The 12182-nt window shown below is 40.9% G+C and overlaps 1 protein-coding gene across 1 annotated transcript; it reads right to left on the minus strand.

Moving 5' to 3' along the window:
• Nucleotides 1–11327: 11327 nt before the first annotated feature.
• On the minus strand, nt 11328–11738 carry LOC138885547 (uncharacterized). The gene has a single exon (XM_070166507.1). The coding sequence runs from the start codon at nt 11736–11738 to the stop codon at nt 11328–11330; it is 411 nt and encodes a 136-aa protein (XP_070022608.1).
• Between the last annotated feature and the right edge of the window lie 444 nt (nt 11739–12182).

Raw genomic sequence — 12182 nt, forward strand, 5'->3', positions numbered from 1 at the left:
GTTTGGAGGTGCTGTGGAACCTTAGAGAACGAACGATCTTAACGATTTGCATCTAGTTAGGCCGAAATCTCTTTCAAGACAGTGGCTTACTACAACACAATAATTTTTCATACGTTATTATTTGATTCCTTGTTGTTCTTGGTCAATATTATCAGCTATTTTCCCAACAATACATAATATAAAGACTTACGTCACAAATCCAGCTCTAATTACTATAAGATAAATGGGGATATTCCTTGTTTAGTGACATTCAGAATTTCTTGTCTAAGCTGGGCATATCTAAAGCAAGTATCATAACCACACGGTCACGTGTTTTATGCCTGAGAACCAAAAGTGTGTACCCGTAAAATGGTACAGTTGAATTTATACGTGGTTCCTAGACAAATGAATTAATTTGATCCTTAAATAATTAAATAATAGAAGAATTATGTAATATTTAGCCTTAGGATGTAGCTGAAATAGCAGAAACAGCAGTTCCAGGAACAAATTTTCGGGCACAATAACAATGAAATTAAAAAGCAAGGAAATAAGATTGTATTAAGCTTTCTATGGAATGTAGCATAAGTTTCCCAGAAAATTCGTGTCCTTTATAATAATAATTGAGCTCATTATTTATAGCTATGTCTAGGGAAGGAGGTCCTAGGATCGTGCCCCTCTTTAATGTCAATTATGAGGGTTATTGATAAAGATGTAGCGGTGAACATAAATGCCAAATTCCTTGTAACGGGAAATCGTACTTAATGCCATGGAATATTCTCTATTACATACTACCTGGCGAAAAGTATTTATTACATGCTTATGAGCGCTATTCTTTCGGTGACAGACACAACAATTCCTTAGGTCTTAGCTCTCCCCCATCTTGGGTTACACGTGTTCCTCTTCTGGACAACCACATGTCATAGAATATTTTACCCTATACAGATAGTCCCTCTGCTTTATGGTGACATAACTTTGTGTTGTCGGGAAGTTGATAGAAACGCTCTTTTGGTAGGAATTATTATTCCCCCTGATGGCTTCTGATGGTTGATTACATGCACGTCTCTCCGCATTTAATCCCCCGAACACACGTCTTAACACAACGTTTTGCCAATTTTCGAGATAATTGTGGCCATGAATTTAGACGCCAAAAACTTTTACTTATATGCTTTAACTTTCTTCCTTACACTCCATAATTTCCAAAGCTTCCCTTATTCGACTAGCATTCTGCTCTTCATCTTTTCTCTAATTCTCTTCAAGCTATAACCTTTTCCTTCTTCCATACAATGGCTTCTTTCTCAAAGTGTACCAGTACTTCAAAGAACAAGAACAAGGTCGAGGGTTCTGCTCCTCCAACAGTGGCTCCATCATCCCTAGAAGTTTTATTACCACAAAAGACTTCGAAGAGAAATTTCCTACCGCTAGCTCTCGTACATGGGCCGTTAGTAGGTATCTTTATTCCATCCGTCCTTCTAGCATTCCTGTTGTGAAGGAAGATTGCCGCTGCCATGATTTGGATATTATTGCTCCTGATCTATCAGAGCAAGTGACCCTACCCAAGAAGGGTTTTACATATTTTTACACGTATCTCTTTACATTGGGTTCGATCTCTTTGAGCGGAGAGCTTGACTCCGTGATTACGGAGTTTTGCCTCCACTACCAAATTTGTTTGGCACAAGTAAGTTCTTCCGTGTGGAGGACGGTTACTTGCCTTTGGCGTTTGTACCAGGAGACGGAAGAAGAGCTAAATTTAGCTCACGTCATGAATCTCTATGCTCCCAAGATCTTCCGTTGGGGACTGATATACCTCTGTAAATGTGGTCACCATGCTCTGTTATCTAGCATGGATAATGACAACGACCATGGGTAGATGGAAGGGTTCGTTGCAGTCTCCAGCAATGATATCATTCCAGCAACGACTTCATCCTTTTCGGCTGCTTGGAACCGCACTCATAAGTTCTTTGTTTAATCTTTCTTTTACAAAATATTATTCTATTCCCATATTGAAGCTACATCCTTTGCTTGTCTAAGCAACTCGATGGGTCCCACCGGTGGTTGAAGTCTTGGGCTGGTGAGTCCAAAAGATCTTGGATGTTACGACGCGTGAAACTCGATTGTGGAAAGAACTGGCCCCTAAATACGAGTGGAAAGCCAAAAATCATGGTAATTCAAACTCACTTTGTTTCAAGTTTCATATGAAGAACTTGATGATCCCTTATACCTTGTTTATGAAATCAGGTCTACCTGCGGGCTTTGTTGCTATTCCCGAGGAGGACGTTTTAGCTGATCATGCTGATGCGGTGAGGCTGCTTCAGGAGGTGCTTACTCGAACAGGTGTCTCCGGACCTGCTTCGGGAAGAAGTATTTTTTATGGAGTCCCCGGCCAGAGGACAAACAACCAAAAAGAAGACACTCCTCTACGGCTGGGGAAAAGAATAAGAGGGCGAAGACTGTTGCCCCTGAGTCGTCTTCGGTAGTTGTGGTGACTGGCGCTCCTTTCAGGCCAACCGTACACCGTGATGATCGACGATGATGAAGAAGCTACTGATGAGAGACCCTCTCTACATAGAAGACAACGATCCTCATCGTCTCAGCAGGATGCTCGTCTTATTGAGGCAATTACACCAGCTGAAGATGATGTTTTGACACTTTGGGGAGAATTTGATTTGGTAGATAATGCCAACTCCCATTTTGGATCCCAATTGCTGTACCTGGTACTGCGCCACTGAATACCATGTCACTTCCCTTTTTGGTTGGCGAGCATCCAACAACCAACATTGCATTTGATGCAGCGGCTTCTCACTTTTCAACTCTATTAGCTTCATCTCCTTCTTCACCAACACCAACAACTGCTTCATCATTTCTATCTTCATCCACTCTTCCACCATCAGCTGCTACATCACCTCCACCGGCTGTAACTAACCACGAAGAAGGTGTTCTTCTTCCCCAATCCCCAGTTCATGAGAATTTGGGGCAAAATTATGTTGCTCCTTTTGAAGATCCACAAGGGAGGAGGAATGTTACTCTTTCGGTCTCTACCAGATGCAACTTGCTATCCCTGCCGGTGGAGCTTGCTAATTATCTTAAGCCTTTGGCTTCAGAGAATGATTGGGAAAAGATTCAGGCACTCTCAGGAGAGTGTTTGTTGAAGAACGCTATGCACAATGCTGCAATGGTACATTCCTTTCTTCCATTGTTATTTCTTCTATTTTTGTATGAACATATATTGAGTTTTACCTTTCTTGTTTGTAAGCCAACTTTCTTGCTTCTGAGGGCCTTCAGAGGTTACCTCCGCATGGGATCAGCTTTTGGCAGAGCAAGAACAAAATGTTGCTCGCCTCTTGGAATTGGAAGACAAAATTGCTGAGGCTATTGTATTGGAGGCTCGTTTGTAGCAAAGTGAGCAAGAAGTGGTAATCCTTCGCTGAGGCTATTGCTGAGGGCCTAATGGGCTGAAGTTCATAACGTCATTCTTGCTGCAACCGAACGTGAGGCTGCCTTCGCTGAAAGAGTGGCTAACTTAGAGGCAGCCTGAACTTCAAAATTGAAGATCTTGCTACCGTGGGGGCGAAACATGCCCACCTGGAGGAGAAGCATAAGAGGACCATAGAGCATAATAGAATTTTCAACTCTACTGTCCACGACCTTTATGTTAGCCTCAAATCTGTTAGATCCACCCAAGAAAGCCTTTCTGCCGAGGTAACCCGACTCAAAGAAGAACATAAGCACCGAGCAGCTTCTCTCATTGTTGAGAAAACTTATGCTATGTACATCATGAGGATAAAAACCTTGGGAGAGGCCAAATATGGTATCATTGACTTTGATACTAAAATTTCTAAGGCTCGTGAGCATGAGTTGGCTACTAAAAATGGTCTCTGTCGGGGCCTGATGCACATGGTCCTTCTAGTTCTAATTTCGAGTTCTTGGGAATTGAAGAAGAATCGGAAGATGATGATGTTGGAGGCCAAACTGGTGAAGACCAAAATGTTGAGCCATCGGCGGATCTATCTACTTCTCCTAGGGACGCGGACATTTCTCTTCCTCTGGGTTCCAGAGATGCTGTAGTTTAGGTTTTTTTCTTTTTCCAATTCTGTATATACACCGTTTTGGCATGTGACTGTAAATAAAAATGTCTTTTTGCTCAAGTATTGTTTGGGTCTTTCTTTTGTTATGCAAGTTTTAATCTTTGCATTCTCTTCTCTTTGCTTAAGAGTTTCGCGCAAGTTTTAATGTTTGCGTCTTATTATGTGAAGCATCGAGTGTATTTCTTTCGGAAGTATTTTGATTCTGAGCATAAGTTCTTTGGAAATCAACCATTTTACATAGCGGCTTCTATAAGTATTTGCACAAGTTTACTTTTATGCGTCCTTTCGTATACAGCCTCGGGTGTATTTTTCCCGAAGACATTTTGATTCCGAGCATAAGTTCTTTTGAAATCAACCCTTTAAAGTGAGGTTTTTATAAGAGATCCCTCTTATGTTTACGGTGCTCTTGAAGAGGACGTCTCCTGTTCATTACGGTACTAGAATTTGAAGTACTTGTTTAACTTTCAAATGACAAAGTTAATTCATCGTTCGAAAAATAAACAAGATCAAAAACAAAAGAATTTAATTTTATTCCTTCTATTTTCAAAAGTAAAAGTACATAAGCATTTGCTATGCTGTAGAGAAATTTCCATTACTTGTGGCTAACTTGTACAACTTGTTTCTACGGGGCTGGTCGCGCAGTCTCCGGTCCCGATGATGCAATTATGATTCTGATTTTTTGTTTCTCGGTCAACATGGCTGTCATTATTGTCGTATCCTCATATCATTGCCCCCAGTGTTCGAATACGAAGAGTGCGAATTGGAACACTGGAAGTCTTGTATCTTCGAAGATTCCACTAATGAATTGCTAGATAATCCTTAACTTGGTAACATACTTTACTTCCCCTCGGGAACTTATGCTACCGAGCGAAGGACTATCTAACAATCCTCTAGTGGTCGTGAATGGCCGGGTAACCTTTGTTCAATATCAAACTTAACTTGCCGGTGTGAATTTGCTATAGAGCAAAAGACTATCTAACCATCCCCGAGTGGATCTTTGCTTGTATGCCTTGCTATTAAAGGTCTTATTGCTATTGTCTTCGTAGTATGCTTTTTATTACTGCCTCGTTAAAAACCTTGCCAGAAAAATCAAATTGGGACAAAAACTAAATGAATGAAAAAAAAGTGCAGCACATACTTTCCGCTCGGATAATGTTCATTAGCAATAATATTTTTTGAGGTGCGACACGTTCCAATTGTTGGGCAACTTTTCTCCATTTTGGTTCTCCAATTCGTATGAACCTTTCCCGGTGACAGCTGAAACCCGGTAGGGGCCTTCCCATGTTGGACCTATCTTCCCTGCGTTGAGCTCCTAGGTATTTTGAGTTAATTTCCTTAGGACCAAGTATCCTACTTTGAAATAACAGAGGTTGGCTCTTCGATTATAATACCGCTCCATTATCTGCTTTGAGCTGCCATTCTTACATGCGCCAAGTCCCTGTGTTCATCGAGCAGCTCCAAGTTGACTAACACTGCTTCGTTGTTCAATTCTTCATCTGCTTGGAAATATCTCAAGGTGGTTTCCTCTACTTCTACCGGGATTAAAGCTTCTACACCGTACACAAGGGAAAAGGGGTTTCCCTTATTCTTGACTTGGCCGTTATTCGGTATGCTCATAGAACTCCAGGTAATTCTTTGGGCCAATTACCTTAAGCCGCTTCCAACCTTTTCGTAAGGTTTTGAATAATCACTTTGTTCGTTGACTCTGCTTGACCATCTGCGCTCAGATGATAGGGTGAAGACGTGATCCTCTTTATTTTTAGATCTTTGAGGAACTTTGTAACTTTTGCACCAATAAATTGTGGCCCATTGTTGCATGCTATCTCTTTTGGTATTCCAAACCCGCAAATTATATTTTCCCACAAGAAATCCACCACTTTTCCCTCGGCGGTCTTCTGATAAGGACTTGCTTCCACCTACTTAGAAAAATAGTCAGTCAAAATTAAAAGAAACCTTACCTTTACGGAAGCCGGCAACAGTGGTCCGACAATGTCCATCCCCCAATTCATGAACGGCCACGGGGATAGAACCGAATGTAATGGTTCTGCCGGTTGATGCACTAGTGGTGCGTAGCTATAAGGCCCCGTGAAAATTTCTACTCAAAACCCGCCAACTCATAGTGCCAAGTTAGGTATATGTGCTAGATATTTGTAATTCAGACCCTTTGGATTGATCTGTGCATTAAAAAGTTAAGGAATAATGTTTTCCAGAAAAGCGCATTTCTGCGGTCCATTATGCAATCCCAGAATAGCTATGCGGACCGCATAGTCGCCGTAGAGTCAGGCAGTTTGATGGTTAATTTAAGGTCAACTATGCAGCCAATTATGTGATCGCATAATCAATATGCGGGCCGCATAGTCATCGCTTAATCCCCTTGGAAATTTTGTGAGGGGCAGTTCTGCGGTGCATTATGCGACCGCAAAACAGGTGTGCGGGCTGCATTTCTGTCGCATACCCGGGCAGTTTGTTCAGGTTTTGGGGCCATTTTTTGTGGTCCATTCTGCGAGTTGCATGTCCATTATGCGATCGCATATATGATCGCAGATCGTGTCGGAGCTCCTATTTTCTAACTTTTAAAACCTGACCCCATCCAATTAAAAACACCACATTAGACCCCTTTTAAAATATTCTTCTGCAAAAAAAGAGTGAGAGGGGAAGTTCTAGAGAGAGAGGGTGGTCTTCATCAAATCCCCACTCAAATCTTGTCTAAACCCTTGAAGATTATCAAATAAAATTTGCTAGGCCTTCACCCCAAGAGGTAAGAACTTGAGCCCTAACCTTTGGTTTCGAAATTCACACTATAATGAGTAGTTAACTTGGGGGGTTCATGGGTATAAGAATGGATTTTTTTGCATGCAAAAAAGATAATAGAGTATGGGGAGGTTGTGAACTAAAAAGATAGCAGTTGGGATGTAAAATAATAGAAATCTCTCACAAAAGAGTCCTAAAATCACTGTCAACACTTAGTGCTTGATAATTTACTTAAATAAGCTAGAATCTTATTCATGTCTCTAATTCTTTGTTCAATTTATAATTTTCATAAAATGGATCGAAGTTGCTAGGAAATTCCGGAATTTATTATAAGGATTTAAGGAAATCTCTATTGAGGTATGTATGGCTAAAACCCCCTCCTTTTAGAAATTGAGCCTCCATGGTGCCCGTGCAAATGTTGTAAGTCCGAAATTTGATTGATGTAGTACTTGTTATGTCAAATGAATTGATGTTGTGAAAATTTATGTGGAAGGTGCTTCTCCATGTGTTTAATGTGTTATTCTTTGTAAATTGAGGATGTGTGGAGAACATAAGCTATGTGCTAAATGCTAAAATGTCAAGTCAAGATTACATTGTGATTAATATGTCCAACTAGATGCATTCCTCTCTATGCTTATAACTTAAATTGCTTTTGTATGTGCCTATGATCTTAAATGGCAAGGTTAATATTGAAAATTGGAATAATGTGAAACGTGAGTTATGGATTGTGATAATTGTGGCCCCAAGTGCCGATGAACTAATACATGTGAAACCAAAGATTGAAGTGAGATGATTAACGGAAAAGGGTAACGTCTTGGTAAGACGGCTTAGCCGATTGCGCCGTGATCGGACACCATGTTATACACACATAGTGATAATGTATTGATAATTGAAACTGGAAAGTGAGAATGAAATAAGGGTAACATTTTGGTAAGATGGCTTAGCCGATCGGGCCATGATCGGACTCCGCTCAAGGAAGCGGTGTTATTGGGGATGATGATGCAACAATATGGAATTCCCCAACCTAAAATTTCGGAAACTATGTGAGCCTTTTATATTACTGACGTGGTGTTTGTTTGAAGCTTTATAGTTCTTATGATTTCTTTTTACTCTTGCATGGTTGTTCTTTCTAACAGGATAGTGTTTAGTTATACATACTACTACTATTCCATGGTACTAAAGTCCCTTTTTTCGGAGGCGCTACATTTTTGAATGAATGTAGGTGGCTCCATAGCGGACAATGCCGATCAACAGTAGCAGAGTATCCTCCTATCAGAGTCTCGGTGAGCCTCCCTTTCTCCTCCAAGGGGTTATGTTGTACATCTTTTGTTGTAGACTTCTACTTTTGAGGTACAGTCGGGGCCTTGTTGTCGGCGTGTCATAATTGTCTTTTGTTTCTTTAGAGGCTCCATAGATGGTTGGGTGAGTTGTGTTCGGATGTCGGATGGGACAATGTACCGTATTGACATTCTAAACTCTTGTTCTTCTAAGCGGTAACTGTATGAAATCTTAAAAACTTAACCACGACTTAAGGTTCATGATATGAAAATGAATTAACAATGTTGAATGTATGATTTTGCTATTGTCTAAATAAACGAAAGCATGGTTTCTTAATCATATTGAGCTGGGTAGAAATTGTTAAAAAGGCTTGCTCAGTTGGGTTCACTCGATTGAGCGCTGGTCGCGCCTACCGAGGTTGGGGCGTGATAGTAGCGTTGGCACCTATCACACTTTCGTACGAAGTATTTGGCATCTTGTTCCATGCGGGCCAATAATATCCTACCCTTACCAACTTCAATACTAAGGAACTTGCTCCCGAATGGTTGCCACATATCCCTTCGTGGACCTCTATCATGACATAATTAGCCTCGGAAGCCTCTAAGCACCGAACCAGCGAGCCTTGAAAAGATTTTCTATACAATTAGCCGCTCTTGAAGCTATATCGTGCTGCATTGGCGCACAGCGCCCAAGATGCTTTAGGATTTTCAGGTAGCTTCCCGTGCTCAAGATAATCGATGATCTCATTCCTCCAGTACCAGACCAAATTAGTCGCATTTACCTTATAGTAACAATCTGTATCTAGGACTGAGTTCATTAGTTGTACTACTATTTCAGACTCCGATACCTTTGATTCCATCAATGATCCAAGGTTAGCCAATGCGTCTGCATATGTATTTTCTTCCCTCGAGATATGAGTAATTGATCACTCTCAAAATTGCGCCAACAGAACCTAGACCTTTACCATGTATTGTTGCATGCACTCCTCTTTGGCTTAGAAGATCCTGTAGACCTTATATACCACAAGATATGAGTCACATTTATTTTTATGACCTCGGAGTCGATTCCCCGGGCAAGTGCGATCCCTACATTCAAAGTTTCATACTCTGCTTCATTGTTAGTTAAAGGGACCGTTTTGATGGCCTGCCTTAGGGTTTCTCCTGAATATGTGATTAATAATACTAAGTCCAGACCCTTTTACTTTGGAAGATCCATTCGTAAATAAGGTACAAACCCCTGATGTCGATTCTGACACCATTATTGCCTCTTCGGTTGCCAGAGGCAGTAGTCCCGGACTGAAATCGGCCACGAAGTCAGCCAAGACTTGCGGCTTAATTACAGTCGTTGGTTTATATTCTAAGTCAAACTCACTCATTTTGACGGCCCATTTGGCCAATCTACCCGAGAGCTTGGGTTTATGGAGGATGTTCCGCAAAGGGAAAGTAGTTACCACGGCTATCAAGTGGCATTGGAAGTAGGGCCTCAACTTCTGAGCGGCGACTATGAGATATAAGGCTAGTTTCTCCAAATGTGGATAGCGAGTTTCTACTCCCATTAAAATTTTACTAACATAATAAATGGGATATTGCATACCTTCGTCCTTACGGACTAAAACTGCACTTACCGTAACTTTTGAGACCGCAAGGTAGACTAGCAATATTTCACCTTCTGTTGGTTTTGAAAGTAATGGATGGTTTGACAAGTACTTCTTCAAATCCCTCAAAGCATGCTGGCACTCCGACGTCCATTCAAAATTATTTTTCTTTTTGAGCAGTGCAAAGAAGCAATGATATTTTTACTAATGACCAAGAAATGAACTTGCTCAAAGCTGCCAATCTCCCCGTGAGCCTTTAAACTTCCTTCACATTCGACAACTGGTCCGGGATGTCTTCTATGGCCTTGATCTTATCGGGGTTTACCTCAATTCCCCTCTGCGACACCAGAAATCCTAGAAACTTTCTAGAGCTAACTCCGAAAGCGCATTTCTCGGGGTTAAGTTTCATATTATGCTTCCTTAGTATGTCAAAGGTTTCTTGCAGATGTTTAAGGTGATCACCTGCATTCATAGACTTAACGAGCATATCGTCTATATAAACTTCCATATTTTTTCCTATTTTATTTTGAAACATCTTGTTCACGAGCTGTTGATAAGTGTCTCCGGCGTTTTTCAACCCGAAGGGAATCACATTATAGTAATATGTACCGAAATTTGTTATAAACAAAGTTTTTTCCTGATCCTCCAGGTTCATCTTAATTTGGTTGTACCCATAATAAGCATCGAGGAAACTCATTAACTCGTGCCCCGCCATAGCATCAATAATTTTATTGATGTTTGGCAGTGGGAACAAGTCTTTCGTACAGGTTTTATTCAAATCTTTATAATCTACACACATGCAAAATTTATTGTTCTTCTTAGGAACTACTACTGCATTAGCTAGCCAGTATAGATGCTTTACCTCTCGGATCAAACCTATATTAAGTAAGCAAGTTACCTCTTCTTTGACGAAGTTATTCATGGCTTCGGTAATAGGACATTTATTTTGCCTTACCTGGGTACGTTGGGATCCAATCTTAACTTGTGTACAACTATCTTTGTCGCGATACCTGTCATATCCGCATGCGACAAAGCAAAACAATTGGCATTAAATTTAAGGAATTCAATAAAGCCAGACCTGAGCTCCGGGTGCAGTCCTGTGCCCAAGTGGGATTTCCTTTCTAGGAATTGTTCAAAAAATGCAACTTGCTCAAGCTCTTCCGCTGTGGATTTCATTGCATCCGTCTTTTCTGTAACCTAGAAGTACCTCGGCACCTGATAATATTCCGACGTTTCTACCCCTGGGCTAACTTTATCTAGTTCGGGAGTAGGCGCCGGTTCTTGTAATTGTTATGCCGCGTGTTCCTTTCCTTTGCTACTGGAGACCGAAATTGCATTCATCTCCCTTGCCACCGATTGGTTGCCTCTTATCTGTTTAGCTCCTTCGGGTGTTGAAAACTTTAGCAGTTGATGATATGTTGATGGTACAACTTCATCTCATGTAGCCATGGCCTTCCCAGAATGATGTTATATCCCATATCACCATCTACCACCTCAAAGAGAGTTATTTTCATTACTCCTTCGGCATTTGTGAGTAATAAAATTTCTCCTCGGGTTGTCACACTCGTGAGGTTGAATCCGGCAAGGAGCTTTGTGGCCGGAATAATATTTTCGGTGAGTTTAGCTTTCTCTAATACTCTCCATTATATGATATTAGCTGAACTTCCTGGATCCACTAGAACACGTTTAATCTTAAAATCTAGTACATTTAAAGAAATTACCAATGCATTATTGTGTGGTAGAAACAATCCGTCTGCGTCCTCCTCCGTAAAAGTGATATTGTCTTTCCGGAGCCTTTTGCTATGGGTTAGTGATACTTTCGTCTTTTTTGTTTCCGAAAAGGTGACCCCGTTGATCTCGTTCCCTCTGGAGATCATGTTGATTTTTTGCCGCAGGGGATCTTCTCCTGCTTTCAAGGGTTCAACATTGTCCCGGTTATGACCATAATTGTTCTTAGCTTGGTCACTCAAGAATTCTCTAAGATGATCATTCTTAAATAATGTTGCCACTTCTTCCTGGAGGTGTCGACAGTCCCTTGTCTGGTGTCCATTCATCCCGTGGTATTCACACTATACGTTGGGATCCCTCTAACTAGAATCCGATCTTATTGGTTTCGGGAACCGTGTTTTTTTTAATATACCTCATGGCTGATACCAACTCCATTATATTGATGTTGAAATTGTATTCTGATAGCTTGGGGTAAGAAGGATCCCGTGAACCAGATGCTTCTTTATCCTGCAGTGATCTATTATTCTGTCTGTGATCATTCCTTCTGTAAAAGACGAACCTATCCACTGTCCGAGAGCTTCTGTCGCGGCCTTTGATCCGTTCGTAGGGCAAAAAGGTTTTTCACCTCTTAAGTACAAAGAAGAGAGAAAAACAAAAGCACCCTGCTAAAGTTTTTCACAAAACTAGCAAAAGCGTTCTTCAAACTCATGTTAGAATAATGTAAGATGAAAATAAAACTCACCCACACATTCCTCAATCCCGCAAGATTG

The sequence above is a fragment of the Nicotiana sylvestris genome, chromosome 2, assembly GCF_000393655.2.
Source record: "Nicotiana sylvestris chromosome 2, ASM39365v2, whole genome shotgun sequence".
NCBI classification, from domain to species: domain Eukaryota; kingdom Viridiplantae; phylum Streptophyta; class Magnoliopsida; order Solanales; family Solanaceae; genus Nicotiana; species Nicotiana sylvestris.

Coding starts and splice junctions, on each gene's coding strand:
- LOC138885547 (XM_070166507.1), bottom strand. CDS start 11,738: ATGAATGGACACCAGACAAGGGACTGTCGACACCTCCAGGAAGAAGTG.